Source organism: Lacerta agilis, chromosome 12 (genome assembly GCF_009819535.1).
Source record: "Lacerta agilis isolate rLacAgi1 chromosome 12, rLacAgi1.pri, whole genome shotgun sequence".
In the NCBI taxonomy this organism is placed as follows: domain Eukaryota; kingdom Metazoa; phylum Chordata; class Lepidosauria; order Squamata; family Lacertidae; genus Lacerta; species Lacerta agilis.
Window position 1 is genome coordinate 35,892,037 of NC_046323.1, and position 23,661 is coordinate 35,915,697.

Consider the following 23,661-nt stretch of genomic DNA (forward strand, 5'->3'; position numbering starts at 1 on the left):
GGGTAGCCGTGTTGGTCTGCCATAGTCGAAACAAAATAGAAAATTCTTTTCAGTAGCACCTTAGAGACCAACTGTGTTTGTTCTTGGTATGAGCTTTCGTGTGCATGCACACTTCTTCAGATACACAATTTAAGTTGAGTCCCTAGCATCGCTCCCCACCCCACCCTCGGTATAAGCCATGGGTTTCAGAAAACTGTTCTTACTTACCAGTTGCTTCATTGGACTTGAAGCGATTCCTTTTTGTTTTATTTAACTCCCCAAAATACTTCCCAAAACCCTCTAGGATTTCTCCAGTTAAGGATCTGCCAGAGGGTGTTAATAAACATCACGCAGTACAAAGAAACAATTAGTCAAAAGTCCCCTGAGACATCGTTCCACTCTATGTGGTTACACAGTAAATCCACAGTTTCAAAGGATCTTTTAAAGAAATGTTTCAGGACTTAAGAGGCTTAAGAGGCTAGCTCCTTAGCTGTGGCAGAACTCACGTATCAGCAGCTCACTGCACCGTGAGCCACAAAGGATCATAACTGAAATTAGTTTTATCTTGTTATCTTATTGCCTTGAATTCAGCTGCATATTACTTTGGGGGCCTTTGGGCTAAAAAGAGGCATATAGATTATTATTGCTACTACTAGTGTGAGACACTTAATCTCAGGGTCATGGGTTCAAGCCCCACGTTGGGCAAAAGATTCCTGCATTGCAGGGGGTTAGACTGGATGACCCTTGTGGTCCCTTCCAACTCTACAATTCTATGATTCTACTATATAGCAAATTGGATTCCCGCTCTCTACAGCAACACTCCACACACACACACCCCAAATCTGCTGCAGAGCCAGAGTATAGGGGGCAGTGGTGGGAGGAGAGGAAGGAGACATTAATAATAATAATAATAATAATAATAATAATAATAATAATAATAATAATACTGATAACAATGCTTGTCACCAACACCATCATAATTAACAACAGCAACTATTTGTAATCTATTATTTACACAGATTGAAAAAAATGTTTTAAAATCAAATGCGGTCTGTTTGTAAGAGACAGTTCTCTAAAATCTAGTTGTGTTGTAGCTTCAGTTTCGTGGGCTTTGCATGGTGAATCTATAGCTCTAGCGCCACCATCTGTCATAAATAAGAACTGTAAATAAAACAATTAGCCTTTCTGCAGCAAGGACACTCTGTTATCAAAATGAGCAAAGGGAGGGTTTTCTGCAGCATTCTGCAGCTATTTGTCACAGATTGGGAGGAAGGCTTTGTGGTGAGGCTCTTCCTACCATATGCCCAAAGCAACAGGTTGTTTTTTTTTGGCTTAGAAGATAGATACAAAATATGAATGTGGATGGTCGTCAAAACCTAAGTCGTTAACCTTTGGAGGCTTTGAAGCTTTATCACCCTATGTAGTTTCTGAGTTGCTAAATTCATGCTGCAATTTACCCACTGCAAAACTGTATGTTATGAGACGGTGCTTAAAAATTTCATCTTTAAACCCCAGTATGACTTGTGGAGTAAATTTGATGGGATTTAGGGTACATTTGCTATTTAATCATCTATTGTTTAGAAACAGGACTGAGACCCAATTCACCATGCAGACAACCCAGTCCAGAGACTTTCATAATGGAGTATCATCAGAATAACACAAGAACAGCTATGACTATGCAATGCTCCCCCTGTAGCAACTCACAGTCCTAGAGGGAAATACATTTGCCTTTCTACACTAACAACATTTACCAGCTACTCCTATTTATTTTTATTTCATTTATTTAATACAATTTATACACTGCTTGATTATTATTATTTTTTTAAAAAAACAACAAACTCAAAGCGGTTTACATAAAGATAAAACAAGAAAATCAAGAAAAATCTGCAACCATACTTTGAAACACACAAAAGTTAAAATACTAAGATTAAAATTACCTTAACTTTCTAAGCATCTGGGTAGGCTAGTCTAAGCAAAGAGGTTTTTAGCAGGTGCCAAAAGGAGTTCAGCGGAGGCTTGATCTCAATAGGCAGGGAGTTCCATGGCCGTCGAAATCTCAGGCTCCCCCTCACACTGAACTAAGAAAGCTTGATTGTAATTTTATTTCATGATCAAATTAATATTATTTTGATCCATTGTTGTGGGGACCCTAAAAGGCGTAGGGCCCATAGACCAATGCCTACTCTGCCTATTTGGTAATCCAGCACTGGGTGCTGCCTGTGGGATATATCATTCACTGTAGCAGTCAAATACAACATTTCCTGTTTCCTAGAGTGGACACACAGGGGCATGTTGCTCCATACAGGGAGGACTTCCTGTCAAACCTGCTCTGGAGCCTTCTCCCCCTGTGTGTGACCAGGTAGATGGGCGTGACCCTAGCAGACCCTATAAAAGGGCCAGTCAAGCAGCCATCTTCCTATTTTGACTCTTTTCCACCTTTTTTTTCCATTTCAACTTTCAGACTCCTCTGCTGGTTCTTAGCCAGCAGCACATGGCTCATCCTTACAGAGGAGGGAAGCCACAAGATAGAAAGTCTGAGGCCTAGCTCAGATTTATTTTCTCTACAACTTTAACTGTAACTACAAGATTAAAGCCTGCCTTCAGGACAATACTGCGAACTGAATGTAAGTAAACTTTATCATTACTTTTAAAAGAAGACTGTTGTGTCATCCTTGTTTTTAAGAGGGAACTAAAGGGGAAATTTACCAGGAACAATCCAATCTGGACAAGCCAGACTGGATTGCTCAACTCAAACGATTCTAACGAATCCATCAACTTGCTTCCAGCAATGTGCAAGGGAATGTGTTCTGTTACTAGCTCACTAGCGTGAGTGAAGAAGGATAATATTTAATCAATATATCCTCTCCTACTATCTGCAACATTCCCACACTGCCACACTAAACGACTGTGTCCTTAAAAATGTGGAACGAGTATTATGTGGTCCCTGTTGTAGTGCCAATTCCGCCCATCAGAGTGGTTGAGTGGGCACACATGGGTAAATTGGTCCCAAGTTGTTAAGAACTAAGAACATCTTGAACTTGGCTCAGTAGCAAACCGGCAACCAGTGCAGATCTCTGAGCACAGATGTTATATACTGACAAGGCCTCACTTCTGTCAGCCATTGTACTGCAGCATTCTGCATTAAGTGCAGCTTCCTATGGGGATCTGGATGGGTGTCCTGAGGCAGACTGATATGACTAGGACCAGGGAGACCAGGGTTCAAATCCCCACTTGGCCATGAAGCTCACTGGGTGACCTCTTGGGCCATTAAGTCCAATTTACCTTACAGGGTTGCAGTGGGGATTAAATGAAGAGGGGGAAACCAAGTAAGCCACTTTGACCTCCTTGGAGGAAAAGGTGAGATATAAAAGCAACAAACAATAACAACAGTGTCCGGAAGCCCACATCCCTGTGCTAAAGGCTTTGGAATATCTCCTACCTTTTCAGGGGACGTTTGTTTAAGCCTTGTTACCTCTGCCTCCAAACTTTCAATTGTAGCAGCCTGCTCCTCAAGCTTGCCCCTCAGTATCTGTAGCTTTGAAAGTACGGTTTCTCCACCTTCTTCAGATGGGTCAAGTAAGAAATATTTCTGCCAAGGAAAGAGGAGCATGAATGAGAGACACAAAGCACTTGATCACAGTCAGAAGGCACCGCAGCAACAGCTGGCAGCCTCACAACCGCTGGATTGTTTTTTGTAACACTAAATCATGCCTGACTTTGGCTACATCCGCACCCTACATTTAAAGCACCATGGTGCCGCTTTAAACAACCACGGCTTCCCCCAAAGAATTCTGGGAGCTGTAGTTTAGGGTGCTGAGCATTGTCAGTAGGCCGCCCCACAAGTCCCCTCCCAGAGCTACAATTCCCAGATTCTTCACAGAGAGCTTTGGGAACTGCAGTTTTGGGAGGAGAACAAGGGAATGGACACCATAGTCTACCTGGGCACACAGCCACAAAGCAAACTTCTTGTTTTATTTCAGTAGTCAGGGGTAGCAGAGGAAGGGTGTGGGGGAAGGGAGGGATGTGTCTGGACGGATAGCTCAGTTGATAGAGCATGAGACTCTCAGGGTCATGGGTTCGAGCCCCAGGTGGGGCGAAAGATTCCTGCATTGCAGGGGGTTGGATTACATGATCCATTTGGTCCAACTCTACAGCTATGATCAGATGGGTGAATGGGATAGGTGGGGAGCACCTGCATTCCAGTACCAGTAGCTGCTTCTGCTATTTACGAACAGCTCACCCAGGAGCAGGGGTGAATCCCAGAGCCTGCACAAGGATACCACATATGTTTGCATGACGTTTGCACCTGACCCCAAGAACTGCTCTTTTGTGCCCTGGCTCACAGGGCCAGGTTTTTAGCTGGGGCATTCCAACTCTGAGTTCCTTAACCAAACAAACCAGGGTGTGCTGCACCCTGCGCTGCGTCAGATAAATAAAATATACACAGTAGCGATTATTCAAAAACTCACTGTATAGTTTGTTTTGAGAATTGCAAGTGCATCACATAGTTGTTGCTGGTAGCTATATCGCATTTTCAGCTCTTTCTGTAATTAAAGGGGGAGATTTAACTTTTTACGGATTATCAAAACAGTAAAAGGTAAAGCCCGTAAGGAAATGTTTCAAAGTCCACTGTTGGGCAGTGCCTTTCTTAGGATGTTTTGGTTGGTCCCAATAAAAAAGTTGCTGCCCAACTGTAAATTTCAAAATAAAAAAGACGTATTCAAGCTAGTGTGGTACAGTGGCTAGAGTGCCAGACTAGGACAAGGTAGATCAGGGTTCAAATTCCTGTTCACCCATGGAACTCACTGGGTGACCTTGGGCCAGTCACTACCTCTCAGCCTTAACCTACCTTGCAGGGTTATTTAGGGGGCTTAAATGAGGGGGGGCTGTGTACACCACCTTGACCTCCTTGGAGAAAAAGGTGAGATAGAAATGCAACAAGAAGGAAGGAGAGAATGAGGAAGGAAGGAAGGAAGGAAGGAAGGAAGGAAGGAAGGAAGGACGGAAGGACGGAAGGACGGAAGGACGGAAAACAATTCTGTCATTATCTTCGCTCTTTGCAGCAAAGGTACAATCCTCAAGTTTGTTTTTGCCTTTTCCAACACCTTTAGCCCTTGCAACAACCAAGCACACAAGTTCTGGAGAAAGGTTGTGACTGGTACTGTAGAAGCAGTTACAATGGATTGCCTTTAGGTGGAACCACAAGCCCACAGCATTCTGTTCTCAGGGACTAGGCAGCTGTTCTGTCCAGTCCCCTGCTGCTTCAGCATTGACTGCACATGGACCCTGCAGATACCAGACCATGCCCAGGGCTTGCTAGGGCTCAGCTGCCTGTGCTGGCTCTGCTGGGGCTCAGCACAATCAATCCCTGGATCATATCTGTAGTGTACATCCCACTGTTCTGGATGCAATTGGAACATTGCAGAATAATGGTGCAGAGCCATCTTATGGACACCAACCTGAGACTACGTCTCATGGAACTCAGCTCATGCTTATTTTTGATTAACCAGTAAACGGGATTGTGCTGACAATTGCTGTAACACATGCCCAAACTGAAAGGCTGATTTTTTTAAAAAACAAAAACATATAAACGTAATCACTTATTTTAAAAAGAGAGGAAAGGAAAATTTCAACAATCTCTCTCTCACCACTCTGCCAACAACAAAAAAGAGCTCCAGTTTGGGGCTGGTTCTTAGGCTGAGTTCTCTAGCGCTTTATAGCCCAGCGAGGGAATTACAGGGTAAACCACTTAAATCAACAGTGTAGATGTGCTTTCTGTATTGCACTGCTAGCTGCCAGCATATGACACACACACAAACACACACTCTGCTTTAACCAAATAGCAAACAAACACAAAACCTTCACACAGATTACACATTGATCCTTTACACTTCAGCACTTCAATGCTTAAAGGAATGAGGAAAGTTGCCCTGTACCTGCTTGTAAAAGTCGTCAATGTATTTTAGCCTGTCATTTATGGCTAGCCAGAGCTTGGTTGCCTCTTCCTGTATTCTTTCCTCATACTGCGCTTTAAGGATCTTTTGGTACATAGCAAAATCATTGTAGAGCGTGTTTGTGAACTGAAAATGCAAAAGGATTAATGGCACACTCATTCAAAACGATTTATTATGTGGCTGTTGAACAGAACAGAGCTAACAAACAAGCTGCTTCAGCACATTAAACAAACAGCACCACACATAGACTGTGCCAGTCCATGTGTGATGGGCATCTTAACCCAATACAATCACACCCAGACACCTGCCATAATTGCGTACCTGTTTCAGTGGGTAAGTTTGGACAGAACAGCAAAAACCAGGGATAGGGAGCCTGGGGCACCCTGATATTGTTGGACTACAACTCCCATCAATCCCAGGCAGCATGGCCAATGGTCAGGGATGGTGTGAATTGTAGTCCTGCAACATCTGGAGGAGACAAGAGGTTTGTCACACCTGTGCTAAGCTACAGCTCAGCATTACAAGGACAAACCTAGCTTCCCCATGGCTTGCGCACACATGCCTCATAAACAGTTTGATCTCACTTTCCCCCTGCATATGCTATCTACAGTTGATAAAAGTGGCAATAAGGACATTGACAAGAAAAGGAATGAAAAAAATAGCCAAGATTTCTAAAGCAAGAATGAATGCAGATGTTAAATTAGAATGGTTAAAAATGGCTGTTGGCACAAAATAAGAACTAGCTACTTTATGTAAACAGCTAAAGGTAAAGGTATCCCTGACAGTTAAGTCCAGTCACAAATGACTCTGGGGTTGCAGCGCTCATCTTGCTTTACAGGCAGAGGGAGCTGGCATTTGTTTGCTTCTGCAGACAGTTTTTCCAGGTCATGTGGCCCGCATGACTAAGCCGCTTCTGGCGAAGCCAGAGCAGCACACAGAAACGCTGTTTACCTTCCCTGCCAGAGCGGTACCTATTTATCTACTTTCACTGGTGTGCTTTCGAACTGCTAGGTTGGCAGGAGCTAGGACAGAGCAATGGGAGCTCACTTCGTTGTGGGGCCTCGAACCGCTGACCTTCCGATCGGCAAACCCAAGCGGCACAGTGGTTTAAACCACAGTGCCACCCACGTCCCATGTAAACAGCTACAGTGCCATGTATGTATTCCAGCAAAGCTCTGCTTGAGAGATGGGCAGAAAACAGCTTACCTTTAATAAAATTCTTGTCGTTTCTATAAAGACCTTTATATCTCCTATTTCACTTGTATCTGTTTGAGTAGCATGATCTGAGATCCCAAAACCTATTTTCAGGTTATCTGAAATCGTGTGCCTATGGATTTTTTTGTTGAAATATAGTTAGTTGAAACAGCAAAGATATTATACAAACAAATGTGAAGCTTAAAGTAGCAATAAACTGCTAAACTATCCATTAAGCTTTTAAGTTATTGCCTCATTCAGGTGTTTTACTCATGTGTAAAAGCAATGCAAGAGAGGGGACAGGCATGTGAAGCTCCGCTCCGCTCCCTATTCTTCATGAGCTGGAGGGTGAACTTCTGAAGCAGGAGTCTATAAAATTTTTGCACAGCAACAAGAAAGTAGATACAGGAAAGTTTTTCTTCCTCTTTCATAACACCCGAACTCGTGGACATCCAAATAAGCTAAATGTTGGAAGATTCAGGATAAAGGACACCTGAAGGTAGCCCTGTTTAGGGAAGCTTTTAATGTTTGATGGATTATTGTATTTTAATATTTTGTTGGAAGCCGCCCAGAGTGGCTGGGGAATACAGTGGAACTCCGGGTTATGCACGTGATCCGTTCCGTAACTGCATAACTGGAACGCACATTTTAAAAACCCGAAAAACTGGAAGTCGCGCAATTTCAACGGTTCTGTGCATGCGCAAAGTGCGCAGAAGCGTTCTGCGCATCCGACAGTTGCGTGCGCTCCAGAAAACACTTCTGGGGTGCGGGAATGCATATCCTGAACGTACGCAACACTGAGAGTATGCAAAATGAGGTATGACTGTATATTATTATTATTATTATTATTATTATTACTACTTCACAAAGCATAGTTAACCTATGGAACTCACTGCCACAGGAGGCAATGATGGCCACCAACCTAGATGCTTCTGAATACTAGTTGCTAGAAACTGTAAAAGCGAGGAGTTCTCTGATGTTCAGATGCAGACAGCAGGCTTCCCACACACCTGGTTGGCCATTTGTGAAAAGAGGATGCGGCACTAGATAGGCCATTGGCCTGATCCAGCAGCCTCTTCTCCTTTACTTGTGGAAGCTGCTTTCAAAATGTAAAGCAGGGGTCAGCAACCTTTTTCAGTCATGGGCCGGCCCACCGTCCCTCAGACCATGTGGTGGGCCGGACTATATTTTTTTGGGGGGTGGGGGAATGAATGAATTCCTATGCCCCACAAATAACCCAGAGATGCATTTTAAATAAAATCACACATTCTACTCATGTAAAAACACGCTGATTCCCGGACCGTCCACAGGCCAGATTGAGAAGGCCTTAGGTTGCCTACCCCTGATGTAGAGCACAGATCAAGGTCTTAAATTGTGTGGGTATCCTCCACAAAGTACAGAAAGTTCCCTGCTTCAGAGTTTTCCCTCTAAATTTTGGAGATTAAAAAAGTGACAGTCCCCACTCTCCACACTACTTGTATGTATAAAGTTTAAAGAGGGTTTATATATGTTCCTCAATAATGAATAATTTTAGAAGGAAATCCCATCACTCACAGAGTTATTGAGTTCACTTTTATCTCACACCCGCTTTCAAAGCATAGGGGATTCTAGGCATTCTCCCATCAAGGCACTGACCAAGCTGAGCCCTGCTTAGATTTCAAAATGTTATTTCTCTGGGGGGCACAAATGGATTGCCATGTGGTTACATCTGCCATGTGCACTCTTCAATTGTACTATAGGGGTCTCCCCTTCCTTCCCTGGACTTCCACTGTGGCAATGTTTTGGAAGCCCAGATGAACAAGGTGGGTGAAATGACAACAAGCAAATCTTCCGGAGGTGGCTGCTATTCTAAACATGACTGGATTTTCCAGCAACAGGGAACAGGTGGTCAAGGCAGCTGCTTAGTCTCTTGGCTGTAGAATGAGACTGAGTCAATGTGTACGTCACCCAGGCTAAACGTGGCACATTTGGAGGGGGACAAATGGGGACAAATGCCAGTTCGATTTTTAAAAATAGCCTCCTGCGTTAACATCTCTCAGAACCACTCCCCTGATCGCATTTCTGCAACATGCAAGTGTTCCCTGTTTGTAAGTCTCATCATATCTACAAGTTCTTTAAATAGAAACGCGAGAAAGTTTAACATCCATTTTTAATGGCAAGGATGATAGAGGCATTTCCTGGTTCAGAAAGTGGCTCAGAAATACAATTCAGTTTTAAACCATTCTACACTGGGAGAATAAACTGGAGATGCCAGGAAACTAATTCTGGTGCACAGCATTAATGGGACATACTAACAGCCTGATGCCACAGGAATTCCACAAGGAAGCATGGAGTTGCCAATTAAATCTGGAGTGTCCATGTAGTCATTCAGTATGACAGGATTTGCAATACATTGTGCTATTTAATTCTTAAATGAGGGATAGCTGGTAGGACGATTCTCTGGTTCCAAGACTCAATGGAAAAAACCTGAAGAAATATATGGGAAGCTGCCTCATTCCAGACAGTCCATTTATTTATCATCTAGTTTTTATATCCTGCCCCTCCTTTAAAAAAGGAACACAGGGCGGCTCACAAACATAGAATATGGAGCACAGGATAAAGATATGCACCTCTCCTCTGGAATGCACACTCTTGGGTAGTTTGATAAGACAGTAATGACCTTTAAAGGTCTCTTATAAATTATATTTATCCAGACTTCCTAGACTCTGATTCTTTAATTTTTAACTCTCTCTTTTAAACACTGTTCAGTTTCATTTTGATATATACTTTTGTTTGGTTTTTATGTAGCTTTAAGGAAATTTTATTATAATTTTATTATTTTTTATGTAAACTACATATTTTTGTTAAGCGGTATATATTTCTAATAAATAAATAAAACCAATATTTTAAAAAGTAAAACACATATTAGCAGCTATGAATAGCCAGCATCATCTGCTCCAGAGTCAGACCCAATTACGTGTGGTGTATTATATTGTGGTATGGCGGTAAGACTGCTGGACTAGGACCTAGGAGACCTGAGTTCAAATCCCCCAGTCAGCCATGAAGCTGACTGACTTGGGGCCAGTCATAGTTTCTCAGCCTACCCTTCCCCACAGGATTGTTGTGAGGATAGAATGGGGGAGAATCATTTTCACGCCTCCTTGAGCCACTTGGAGAAAATGGTGGTGAGATATAAAGGCAAGCTTTAGAATTCCCCACAGAGCTTCATCGGAAGGAGAAGAGAGGAAGAATTCACTTTGCTTCCCTTCTCACATGTCCTCCCCATCGCCCCCTGCAGGCAGCTCAGATGCGTTACCGGTAGTCCAGCTCCAACTCATCAAAGCTGGAACACACTGTCAGGAGCTCAAGGATGTTGGGGTACATGCTCAGCCTCCGCGTGGATTGCAGGGCCCGTGCGCGCTCAGTGGCGCCCATGTCCTCTTCTTCATGGAAGGGGGGGTTGGGGAGAGACAGGGCCTGGGCCATCTTTCCTCTTCTTCCAGAGTTGCGAGGAATAACGCTAGCCAGGAGCTAATGATGGGGGTGCCATGGCAACAAGCAGGGCGCACTCACAGGGAGGGGCTGCTGCTCTCCATTCTAGGAAGGAGGAATGATTATTTCCTGCAGAGTTCTTTCCCCCCCTTCTGTCTACTTTCCCCCTCCATTCATGGAGCCACGAATGGGTATGAAGAATCACCCAGGGGCACCTCTGCCCATCCTCTCAGATTGGAGGGAGCGGGTGGCGCTGTGCCGATCAGAAGGTCGGCAGTTTGCATCCCCGCTATGGAGTGAGCTCCTGTTGCTCTGTCTCAGCTTCTGCCAACCTAGCAGTTTGAAAGCACATCAGTGCAAGTAGATAAACAGGTACTGCTGTGGTGGGAAGGTAATGGTGTTTCCATGTGCTCTGGCACTCGTCACAGTGTTCCGTTGCACCAGGAGCAGTTTAGTCATGCTGGGCACATGACCCGGAAAGCTGTCTGTGGACAAACACTGGCTCCCTCTTTCTGAAGCGAGATGAGTGCCACACCCCATAGTTGAATTCAACTGGACAGAGGTCCTTTAACTTTACCTTACCCTCCCAGATGCAGAGTTTGCCTCACATCACTCCCGTGCCTAAGGCTAAAATGGAGGGTGGGTTTTGAGGCCACTTCCCTCAGGCTCCGCATTGGCTGCCTGGGGTCTGAGTCTCTGCAAGTTGAGAGTCATATCCTCAAACCCTCCGATCTGTTTGAGGGAGTGTACTCTGTACGTTCTCAAAGAAACCCTCTTAATCTTTTTATGTTATTGCAGTACCGAACACAGTTTCTGGGCCTACTCAAGCCTGTAGGATTTTTGTTCTGTTTTTACAGACAGGACTGAGGTGGTGGTTGACAAGACAGAATAAACACTATGAATTAAGGTACTTTATATTGAGTCAGGCTACCGGTTGGCCTCTAACCCAGTATGGTCTCTTCTGACAGCCAGAAGCATTGTAAGGGGTGGTCAGGGGGCAGCTTCTGTTCTTTTGTGGACAACCCTCTATGTCCACATGCCAAGGGTGGGTGAGGCTGGAGGCAAAAGTAGGCAGAGCAATGCATGTGACTCCTACCTTGGTAGAGCAAGCTATTTTGCAGCCACCCAAATGTCAGGGGATTAACCAGCTCCGCAATGCACATGCCTCCATCCAGGGAAGCAGGAGGCATTGCCACAGCTCAAGGACACATTGCAACCAAGCAAAATCACCTAGGGAAAGTGTGAAGCAGGACCAGTGAAAGGTGTGGCTAAGGAAGAAGCGAGTGTGGCATGTGCAGGGTCACCTGGGCCAGATAGAGATGTTAAGAGGACAGGTGAAATACACTCGGAATCAAGTGTGAATTTCATGCTCTTTATTCAGCTCATAGTAGCAATGAATGGATCTTTCCCCCAAACGTCTGCTTTATATTATATACATTATAACAACAGCATTTGGTCCCCAGGTCTGAGGTTCCTCCATTGCTGTGCTAAAGTGATTCTTTTGTTAGCGTTGCTTTGTGGGGCGCAAATGACTGAGCTTGGGACCTCCTGCATGCAAAGTAGGTGCTCTGTCACCAAACTTAGGCCCTTCCCCCCAACACCACCTATTTTATATTGTTTGCATGGGATTTGAACTCCACTTCAGACCTGTTGCACCCAGAGCAGAAGTCTTGCAGCAAATCTTTTGCAGATCAAACAAGGCCTTCTTACACCAAGCTTGAATAACCACCCATTTTTAACCATTCAAGGAACGTTCTGATGACACAGTTTTCTGCCTTAAAGGTAGCTTAGGACGAGTCTACATGCAGTGTCTGAATTTAGATACAGCAAACAGAATTAATGACATAATTGTGTCTTCCTGTATTTACTGGTGTTGAATGTCTTTTTTTTCTACATTTCATTTATTAATCTTTCATTGTGTCCTGTGAGGAAAAGTGACTTACAAAATGGTTACTTGCTTCCTTCCAAAAGAGGCACGTAACTATAGCAATGCAAATGTATATGATTAATGAAATGGGTAAAAAAGCTATAATATCTGCAATAATTTCTGGCGTGGGTGTGAACATGATTTAGAGGTTCACTTTTTGAAAACCAGCACAGATCTCTATTTGGAAAGGTCTCAGTTTCATGAAACGCGGGGGGGGGGGGGAGGCAGGATGCTGGCCCTAGTATTTAAAGGAGAGTAATAGATTTGCTGCCAGATCCTCCATACTAGAGCATGCTGGCACAAGCATTCAAGCCTTGTAGGTGAGTCTAGGACAGGGGTCAGCAAACTTTTTCAGCAGGGGGCTGGTCCACTGTCTCAGACCTTGTAGGGGGGCAGGACTATATTTTGGGGGGGAAATGAATTCCTATGCCCCACAAATAACCCAGAGATGCATTTTAAATAAATGCACACATTCTACTCATGTAAAAACATGCTGATTCCCGGACCGCCCGCGGGGCAGATTTAGAAGGCGATTGGGCCGGTCCCAGGCCCCGGGCCTTAGTTTGCCTACCCATGGTCTAGGACTAGGTGCTATAACTGCATTGCTCCTGCCATTTCTATTGTTCAGGCTGTGAGTGCAGTTACTTAGGTAGCCAAAACCCTTTCACTGGAGAGAGGTATCCATAGACTTGAGAAACCCCAGGGCTTGCAAACAAACCATCTTTATGGGTGGGGGGAATCGCTAAGGGGCTGGGAACTCCCCAAAGAGGCAAGTAAGGACTGAGAATGCAAAGTGACCATACAGTGCTGACTGGCATTTGCAAGTGGAATGGGATAAAGGGAGAGAGAGAAATGAATGGGATGGAGTAGCTTTAATTCTCAACAGCAGCACGCGACAGTTCCTGAGTTGTTGCCACTCCACGGAGCGCCACAGTTGTGCTACAAGCCTGGAACAAGGCTGTCAGAGGGGCAGGATAATTTGAGTGTCTGCTGTGCTGCAGTGGGCAGGGCTTGGGCATGGTCCAGAGCATGGGTAGGGAAACTAAGGCCCGGGGGCCGGATGCGGCCCAATCGCCTTCTAAATCTGACCTGTGGACGGTCCGGGAATCAGCGTGTTTTTACATGAGTAGAATGTGTCCTTTTATTTAAAGTGCATCTCTGGGTTATTTGTGGGGCATAGGAATTCATTCATTCCCCCCCAAAAAATATTGTCCAGCCCCCCACAAGATCTGAGGAACAGTGGACTGGCCCCCTGCTGAAAAAGTTTGCTGACCCCTGGTCCAGAGGGAAGACTTGCTTCCTCTGGTCCATGCCTAGGCTCTTTCAGCCACCTTGGCCATGACACAGCCTTCTTCCCCACCCACCCTTTCTCCGTTGTAACTATTCTTGCTTGGATGATAGTTTGTGGCTGGTTAATGGAACCGGGAGGTTTTTATTTTTTTGTTCACACTGCAGTTTATATTTTTGCCTTTCCTTTTTTTGGGGTGTAATTTTTGTATAATTTTGTTTTACAATTTAAAATACTCATTTAAACACCCTTGAAATATCAATGACTTCCTTTCTTCTCTTTCCATGGTTCATTTTGCATATCATAAATCCCTGCATATTTTATAGAAACTAAACCATTCAGTATCCCATTATTACATCCATCAAAACTTATTTACACTGTTGAATTTATCTTAATGCTGCCAACATTTTGAAGTATACACAATCCCCCCCCCATATATTCAATAAGCATTTTCCAATCTTCTCTAAACACATGTTCTTCTTGTTCTCTTATTCTATATGTTAAATCTGTAAGCTTTAAATCTGCCATTCTTCTTTATTTGGGACCTTGCTCATTTTCCATTTATTTCCACAGTAGCAGCATACCATATTTTTCCGTGTATAAGACTAGGTTTTTTTCCTAAAAAATAATGTCAAAACTGGGGGGGGGGGCGTCTTATACACAGATACTTCTCCTCCCATTTTCTTAAATCTGAGTCCCCCAAAATAGGGAGCATCTTATACATGGGAGGGTCTTATAGACGAAAAAATACGGTACATAAATAACCTTTTTTTGACACTTGGGAATTTTAGTCTGAATTATCCCCAATATTTCTGCCTTTCCTATAGCAAGGGTATGTTTGCTGGTTGTGGTTTTTGTGTGAGCCTCTCATGACTCATTGGTGGGGTGTGCATTAGGCAGGATCCATAGGCAGTGAAGGAATCCTTATAGGTGGTCTGGAGGAGGTAGGAACTGAATGCCTCAGGGGATTGGGCAGGTTCCCCCATACCCAGGTGGCCAGCAGGAACCACAATCTATGGGCAACACTGGTGGGACCCAGAGTCCAGCAACCACCTCTTGGTGGGTCCAGCAGGTAGACTAGCTCCAGCCTATTCCAGTAGACAGGCTGTTTGATAAGTGGACCTTTGCATCAAATTTTGATATAATTATAACCAAAAAAGTTGTGGCCATATTCAGCCCACACTCCCTGCTCCCAGAGGACCTGCCTAGCTAGCAGTCAGTGTCTGGGGGCACAATACAACATTTTGTTGCAGGACCCACTTGCGCTGCATTTTGGGGTTGTGAGCAGCGAGGGAGAAGGTCTAGCATTATAGCCAGCAGCTTGTACAATAGTTTATGACAACATAAGGAAAGGTATGGGTGGGATTACTATACTCTGAGCCTGTAATAGATCCTTTTCTTCCACCTTGCCCTTTGCACTTCCATGAGTTCTTGCAGAGCAAACAGGTTCCAATATCTCCCACTATAATGCAGAGCAGGAGGCAGCGAGAGGATTCCAGTGATCATAGGCAGTGCATAATACTTTCATAATAATTTATGTATGGAGAAAGGTGGAATATGACACTTGAACACTACCAGCTCACCCAATATGCACAGCATGATAGCAATCAGTTACAGCGATCAAGTCACAGAGAAATATTGTGCTAACTATTAATATTAATGATTGCAGTGAAATTTATGAAGCATATTTCACACCAGAAACAAACCATTTCCCAGCAGCTACTGACTTTAGTTATTCATGTTGGACAGAAAGTTTCTATAGACACTCAGACAGATAAACACAATTATAGTTACAGTACATTAAAATGCTATGCATGAATGTAAACACGTTTGTCTTGGGGGGTTTTTAACCTACATACATCACTTAGCAATGTAAGTGTTATATGATTAAAGCATCCCAACTTTCAAAACTATTTGCTGGCCAGGAGAGTTGAGGGTGTGCCTTCTCATTCTTGGTGGAGTAGAATGTCTTCAAAGTATTATTATTCTCATTATAGGGATATTTTTCTAGCACCTATTAGGACGTGTGCTTGCTAGAGGCCTCACTGTACTATTTCCATCTACTTGACTGATGGATCAAATTATGCATTAGAAATGTTACCCAAAAGGAAGATAGTTTAGGGATGTTTACTTTAAAGTAAGTCCCGATGGATCCACTGGGGTTGGCCCCCAAGTACTTGTATTTAGGACTGCAGCCTTACTGTGCAATCCAATACATGTCTACTCAGAAAAATGTCCTATTGCATTCAATGGGGTCAGCTCTCAAGTAGACTAGGACAAGGGAAGCCAACGTGGCTCCCTCCAGATGTTGTTGTATAGAATTGTAGAGTTGGAAGGGACCACGAGGGTCATCTGCTCCAACTGCGTGCAAGGCAAGCATCTTTTGCCCAACGTGGGGCTCAAACCCACAACCCTCATGTTCCACCAATTGAGCTAGCACTTCACCTGGTGTGACATGAGTCAGAGTCACTGACTTGGGTGGCTTTAAAAGGAGGATTGGACAAATTCATGGAGGATAAGGCTCTCAATCGCTACTAGTCATGATGGCTACGCTCTGCCTCCACGGTCGGAGGTAGTAAAGCTTTCTAAATTCCAGTTGGTGGCAACTGTAAAAGGGGAGAGTGCTCTGGCGCTCATGTCCTGCTTGCAGATTTCCCGCAAGCAGATCTGGTTGCCCACCATGAGATCAGGATGCTGGGCTAGATTTCAAAGTGGAACGTTAGCACAGGAATAGCAAGAGCTAACTGGAATTTGGAGGACACTTGTTATTTGTCATAACTTACCATTTATTGAATCCCTGGGACATATTTATAGCACCACACAGAGCGATTCCTAGTTTCTAAGAAGGATGAAAGCATTCCCTGCCCCCACTAATGGAACAGTATTTATGAGATATTAAACTGCTTTATCATAATTCAGATCACTGGTTAATCTTGCTCTGTGCTGCCTAATCTGATTGGCAATAGTTCTCACATTGCAGACAGTGATGTTTCCCAGCCTGATACCTCTGAATTGCAGCCTCTCCCAAAAGTTTTTGTTGCACTGATGTTCTGTGTGTGTCTTCTCAAAACTAAGCCCCGTTGAGATTGATGGGACTCAGACTCCCAGGAAAGCGCAGTCCTCTACTCTCAGGTAAGTAAGCCCTGTTGTAATCAAAGAGCGGCTTACTTCTGAGTAAACATGTATAGGATTGCACTGTTAACTATATGTGTGTGTGTGTGTGTGTGTGTGTGTGTGTGTGTATATATATATATATATATATATCCAAAGTTAATTTCTTTAAAGTTCTCCTGATGTGAATGGGGGTGTTCAGCTTTTCTACTGAAATCAGATGAACTTTTTAACAAGTTGGACATGGCAGCCTCATTGTATTCAAATTCAAATTCAGAAGGATATGTGATAGATTTTGGAATATTTAAGTGGCAACATAAAGAGTAATAATAATAATAATAATAATAATAATAATAATAATAATAATAAAATTATTATTTATTATTTATACCCCACCCATCTGGCTGGGTTTCCCCAGCCACTCTGGGCGGCTTCCAACAAAATATTAAAATACAATAGTCCTTCAGATATTAAAAGCTTCCCTAAACAGGGCTGCCTTCAGATGTCTTCTAAAAGTCTGGTAGTTTCCTTTGACATCTGGTGGGAGGGTGTTCCACAGGGCGGGCGCCACTAGCAAGAAGGCCCTCTGCCTGGTTCCCTGTAGTTTTGCTTCTCACAGTGAGGGAACCACCAGAAGGCCCTCGGTGCTGGACCTCAGTGTCCGGGCAGAATGATGGGAGTGGAGACGCTCCTTCAGGTATACTGGACCGAGGCTGTTTATGGCTTTAAAGGTCAGCACCAACTGGATGATGTGCTGGAGCATGTTTGTAAGGTTACATAATTAAATATAATTTAGAATCATTTTCCACTTGATGAATATTGATCAGTAGTATAATATAATCTGGCAAACAGCCATAATAGAAAAGCTGTCACAAAAACTGAAGGTGGCAAGGGGAGAGAAAAAACAAAGATAATTTTTACACTGTATGGTGTGATTTTATTAAATATACAAATGAAACAACACACAGATGACAAATACTTGCAGCATATATTGCAGTATGGCATAAGCAGGCACCACTCATTAGCTCACTCCTATTACCCTCCTGTTTTCCAGGTTGATTTTCTGAATGACTCATTTTACCAGTTTACAGTAATTATCTCATTATTATGTACTGTAAAATAATACGCTTAGTAGTTTATCCCCCTAGTGACCAATTTTTTTGTTAGGCACGTCATATTTTATTATTTAAGTCCATACAATTTTGTCTCTACAATTTTGCAACAAGGAAATTTCAATACATAAATAAATAATAATGGTTTTCCATTAATTATGTAATAATTAAGTCACAATTTGATAATGGTTAATCATATTTTTGCCTGTTGTTACCTAGGAAACAAAAAATATGGTTAAACTGCCCTGGATATAGTCATCCTTATATATACTAATAGGAAGCCCAATTCTTCGGATGCCAGTCCTTTTGTAGCCAGAACAGCACCATCCATGTCCAAAAAGAGGCATCAGCATTAAATCATAGAATTGTAGAGTTGCAAGGGATCCCGAGGGAATCTTGCCCATAGCCATCCCTGGGTGGGCTCAAACCACCAACCTTCTGGTTGAAAGCCAGATGCACTGAAGAAGAGCCTGCTGGAAATCCCTGGCTTTGCAGAAGCACATAAAAACCTTTAGAGAAAATGAAACCTACATGATATTTGGGGCAGGGGAGAACACCAAAAGCCCAATGATGGCTAATAATGCTCATGCTAGCTGGCAGGCAGAGGGCAGGAAAATAGAAGATCAGATGGAGAGGGAATAGAATGGAGTATCCATGCAAGGGGCATTGCTGAATTCTTGGACAAGAGAACACTACATCCACAATGCAACAGTTTGTTGCAGAAACCTCTTGTAATGCAAGTTTCACTCTTTCCCTTCCTTTCATTAGGGCCCATACTTTTATTTGTAAAACACAAGAAAATGGTTGCAATATACAGTGGCTCCAGCAGCTTGCTGCCCTTTGTGGAAGTGGGTATATCACAAAACAATATGTAACATTCCTTGCTGATATGACAACTGCTGCTCGACATTCAGTTGCTTGCAACACTGTGCAAGGTATTTACAGAACACAGATGACACATCTTTGCCCAAGCTGTTTATTTACCATATAAATTAGATAGGCTGGATAAACAAAAAGAACAACTGCTAAGGGAATAGGGTGGGCATAAGTCAGGATTCATCAAAGGAGCAGGCAGGGTGAAGGAAAGTAGGTCTATAGCTCCCTCCTTCACTATTTGCAAATGTTCCACTTGTAGTCTTTGCCCGTCTTATATTTAGTAAAGTAGCTGTTAGCGCAGCATTGCGGCTGACGTCATTGGATACCAATGTTTTGCCAGAGTGGTTTGCTCTGTTGTGGTTTTCCTCCTGTATAATCCAAATGCTCCTTGGAATGTGCCCAGCAATCAATGATTACTAAACCACCAGAAACTTTGAAGTGTGGGAGACATTTTTCTTTATTAGCAGAACCATTAGCCTACGCACATAATATGCTTTCTTTCCCTGACTGCAGCAGAGAAGTAGACTTTTTTGCATAAATGGCAGGGGTGGGGTGAAGAGGCAGGTGACATACATCAGAGAAATCTCTTTTCACAAAATCCAGTGTTTTCTGTGGCCCTTCTAGTGACTACAGCATTGATATTTTCATGCATGTTCATAGAAGATACAAAGGTGTATGGCAAGATGTAGAAGAATTGCTCCCCTTTTTTGGAAGCATTTTGAATTGCTGTGGTTAAGCTACCTCAACACTATGTTTTGCAGGATGCATCCAAGTGCATACTGGAACTTTAGCTTTGCACAATTAAAGTAATACTTTGCTCTAGCGCAACACATCCATTTTTTCCGAATGGTTTTTTTGTGGTTTGGAAAGGGATGTGAAAATGCATTGAACTGCATGGGACAATTGAGCGATTAATGGGAAGATGTGTAATACACACTCTACTAGCAAATCAGGATCAAGTACAGGATGAGCGTTCATTGTCATACAGCCTTCCTGTGAACAACTCAAGAGTGAATACCGGTACTCCATATAAACTGGACCCCCTCCTAGGCTTTGTGCAAGGGAATCAGGATGGATGCTGGGTGAGCAGAGCCTGTGGACAAGCCCTCTAATGGTTACTGCCTTTTTTATCTTTTGTCACTCTGTTGTTTTCATCTTTTATGGCTGCTTTATTGAATTTATTTATTTTTATCCTGTTTTATCCTGTTTTTCAGACAACCATTATCTCCCAAAAGTGGCTGACATCAAGCAAGAGAGGCAGGCCCTGTTGTCAGTCTAGCTGCAAACTTAAAAAGACACACAAAGGAAGAGAAAGGAGACCAAAATGAAGCCGTAAGCTATAAGTGGGTCTTATTTATCCAGCTGATCTTCCCTGGCTCAGGGTCCTTTGGCTGATGGACAGGACCAGAGTGTCCTTTTCCCTTTCTTCCGCAGCCCCCAGGCACCTGGCAATTGGAGTTGAACCTTCTCCCTGGCAGGGAGATAGGAAGCCAGTTATTTATTTCTGATACCAAATTGTTTTTAAAATTGTTAAGTTGCTCTTTTTAAAAAACTTGTGCTGTTAGCAACGTTGGGCTTATTGAGGAAATGCAGGATAGAAGTGGTTGGTTTTTTTATTTAATTCACCCCATTTCCATCCTTGCCCCGTTACTCTTAAATGTTACTGGAAGCCCAGTCTAACTTACTTGTGCTTTTGAAAGGAAAAGTGCATAATCTCGTAAAAGACTAGTTCATGATACTGACACACGCATATTACCACTGAGTATGTAACTTACATCATTCGTAGGAATGCCGATTCTAAGTATATGCATAGCATAGTTGCAGTGTCACAAAGAATGTCTGGCGAACTGACAGGCGGTGACATTTCAATGGCATTGCTGGCAGTCACTGCGTCCCTTCATGAGCGCTGCTCAGAGATTTTGTATGTTAAGACTATAGATTTTACGGACTGCAAAGCCATAAGAATAAATGTAAATAAATTCAATGAATTGCAGAACCATACACAATTTCTTTAAAACGTCCAGCTTCACATTTCTGACATGCTTTGGCTATTGTGTAAAAGGAGCAACTTCTGTATAGAGTGTTTATATTGTGGTCTGTTCTGAGGCAATTCTTTGATCCAGGAGATTCATTCAGATACCTAGTTGGCCTGTCCAGATGGCGGCTTTGAAGACCCTTGGCAGTCAACATACACTACTCTAAGTAGGCCCCCAAATTTCCCTTTCACATCCATACAAGAGACAGCAAGTGAGCACAGGATCTATGGAGACCTGGCAATGCAACCAGCAATGATTGTACTGCGTTTGTACAAAAACAGGAGATTCCATTTTAAGGTCACTCGCTTTTTTTTGGCCTTCCTCACACCCCGTTCGAGTGTAAGGGAAGTCAACAGGGTCTGAATCCAGGTCAACATTGTTCAGCACTTTGCACCCCAGCCAAGATATACATGGCTAAATCCCCTCTTCTGCATAGCTGTGGAAAGGTGCAAGACCTCTGTCTTCTTCTGCACCTGGCCACCCTAACTGACTCTCATACTCCATCCTTTACCAAGGAACCTGTTCCTTGGATAATCTAGTCTACTGTCTAGCAGTTAGAGATTGGAGCAGAAATGCAGAGCGTGTTGGAATATTCTAAGGAGTCCCCAAACAGGATGCACAGGTAAATTGAAACTCCTAACCATAGATTGCTCAGTTGATAGAGCATGAGACACTTAATCTCAGGGTTATGGGTTCAAGCTCTATGCTGGGCGAAACATTCCTGCATTGTAGAGGGTTGGACTAGATGATCCTCATGGTGCCTTCCAGCTCTATGAGTCTATGATTCTATGATTATGATTCCTGTTTTCATGCTTGTGAATTACTCAAAGTAAGTCTGTGAGTTTAGGTGTGTGCGCTGTCCTCTGGGGAAGCAATGCATACTATTTTTTCTTTTTCTTTTAGTTACACAAGGTTTGAAAAACCCAAAATTATTGTTGTGCATTTCCTATTTTTAACATGTAAAAAAAGTAGCGTATGTCTGCCGCTTTAAAAAAAAAAAAGCCGATGTTGCCTTCAGTTTGAGTGAGGTACTGTGATGTCATTGACGCTCATTCTGAAAGTATCGCTTTCCTAGAGATGCCAAGTTTGTCAGCTCAGTCAGGACAGTTGCTAAGAGACAGTGGAATGTCGAGGATCACTTTTACCCTGAAGTCATTCAGATAGATATTCATGGGGTAACATAATGTCACCGTATGCTTTCAATGAAGTCACATCAAGTACTACTTTGAATTCCTTAAATGTGACAAATGTGTTAATGTTTTCCAGTTTTAAAAGATTATACAGAGGCTTTAAAGAGTGGAAATTTTTTAAGCATTACAAATTCCACACTCTTCCTTTGATTCACCCTCTTGCCTTTACTCAAAGAAATGTAGTAACCAAAGAACTTGGCTCCAAAGCTCAACTTCAGCTGAAATTTCTCCTGATGTATTAGAACTAGAATGCCCTCAAAAGCGCACTGGTGACTAAATTATTCCTTTTGAAATCGAGAATTATGTTAAGTAATTTAACTTCTACTCAAAGGTAGAATTTAACTTATGAAATATTTGCTGTTAACCAGTTATATAACACCTCTAAGTGGAGTGAATTACAGCCTTGTCATTCAGCCTCACAGTAGACCTGTGAGATAATAATTTATATTTGATTCTCATTCTCCTGTGTTTCTATTTCTGTCCTGTTATATCTGATGTGGGATAGAAATGGAGGGCCGCTGGACATAGCAAGTGACATAGATAGGAATGTGGCTGTGTTAGTGCTCTGAGATACCCTTCATTCCCCTGCTTTAAACACAGGAGCTTACCTTATACCGAGTCAGGCCATAGGTACAGCTAATTCAACTTGGTCATCAATAACTGGCAGCAGTTCTCCAGGATTTCAGACAGGGGTCTCTGCAAACAAAGCAGATGCTCTGCCATTCAGCTGCAGCCCCTCCCCATTTCCCAGTACCTCCCACCCACCCACCCCACTCTCAGGCCACTGGGCTCAGAGCACTGAAAGACTGAATTGCTTGAGAAGAGGGTAAACAGGAAGAGTGAAACCAGTGTCACGGTAGTCAGCACTGCCTGTCACTGTGCACTGTCAGCTGACATTTCCTTGCCAAAGTGAAGGGTTTAAGATGGCAACAAATGCTTAAGGCTCGAGCATCTTCCTAGGTTAGAGGTGGGCAGCCTCCAGACTTGCAAAATCTGCTCTGTTTCCTTTCGTTAGGACCACCAGGTTCAGAAATCTAAGGAATGTGGAACAGTAGGTAAGGAGGGGAGTGGCATCAATTATCTACTGTGCCCCTTAAGCTGTACAAATACAAATGTGCATCTTGAGTTACTTGTGATCCGGGAGTCTAAAGCAAAAGTCACAATGTGGTCAGAAGAGTTGCACTAAGATCTGTTTGAATTAATAGTCTTCTTTTACAAGTATCGCCACAGGGGCAACCAGTGTGGCACTACAACTCCCATCAACCAGAGGGAGCATGGCCAATGGCCAGAGATAATGGGATGTATAGTTCAGAAACATCTGAAGGGTGTTGGCTGCTCCTGCTAAGAGATAAGCTATTAGCACAAGGTGAGCAACAGCAGAGATTTTTTTTTTCTTCTTCATTCAGTTTTACTTGCTGTTGGAAAATTACTGGGATCATCTGCAAATCACCAAACTACCTACCACTAGAGCCTGATCTCCTTTCTCTTTGCCTTTGTCCCAGTACAGCAACAACTTGAACATC

The 23,661-nt window shown here is 43.2% G+C and overlaps 1 protein-coding gene across 1 annotated transcript in view; it reads right to left on the reverse strand.

Annotated features, from left to right (window-relative positions):
* Positions 1-10,592, reverse strand: part of C12H10orf67 (chromosome 12 C10orf67 homolog) — a 46,188-nt gene extending 35,596 nt beyond the window's left edge. Inside the window, exons 1-5 of the mRNA XM_033165955.1 lie at positions 10,423-10,592; positions 7,140-7,260; positions 5,916-6,059; positions 4,449-4,523; positions 3,419-3,568 (exon numbers count right to left, since the gene is read on the reverse strand). Coding sequence (XP_033021846.1) covers positions 3,419-3,568; positions 4,449-4,523; positions 5,916-6,059; positions 7,140-7,260; positions 10,423-10,592 — 660 coding nt within the window. The remainder of the gene's footprint in view (positions 1-3,418; positions 3,569-4,448; positions 4,524-5,915; positions 6,060-7,139; positions 7,261-10,422) is intronic.
* Positions 10,593-23,661: the final 13,069 nt, after the last annotated feature.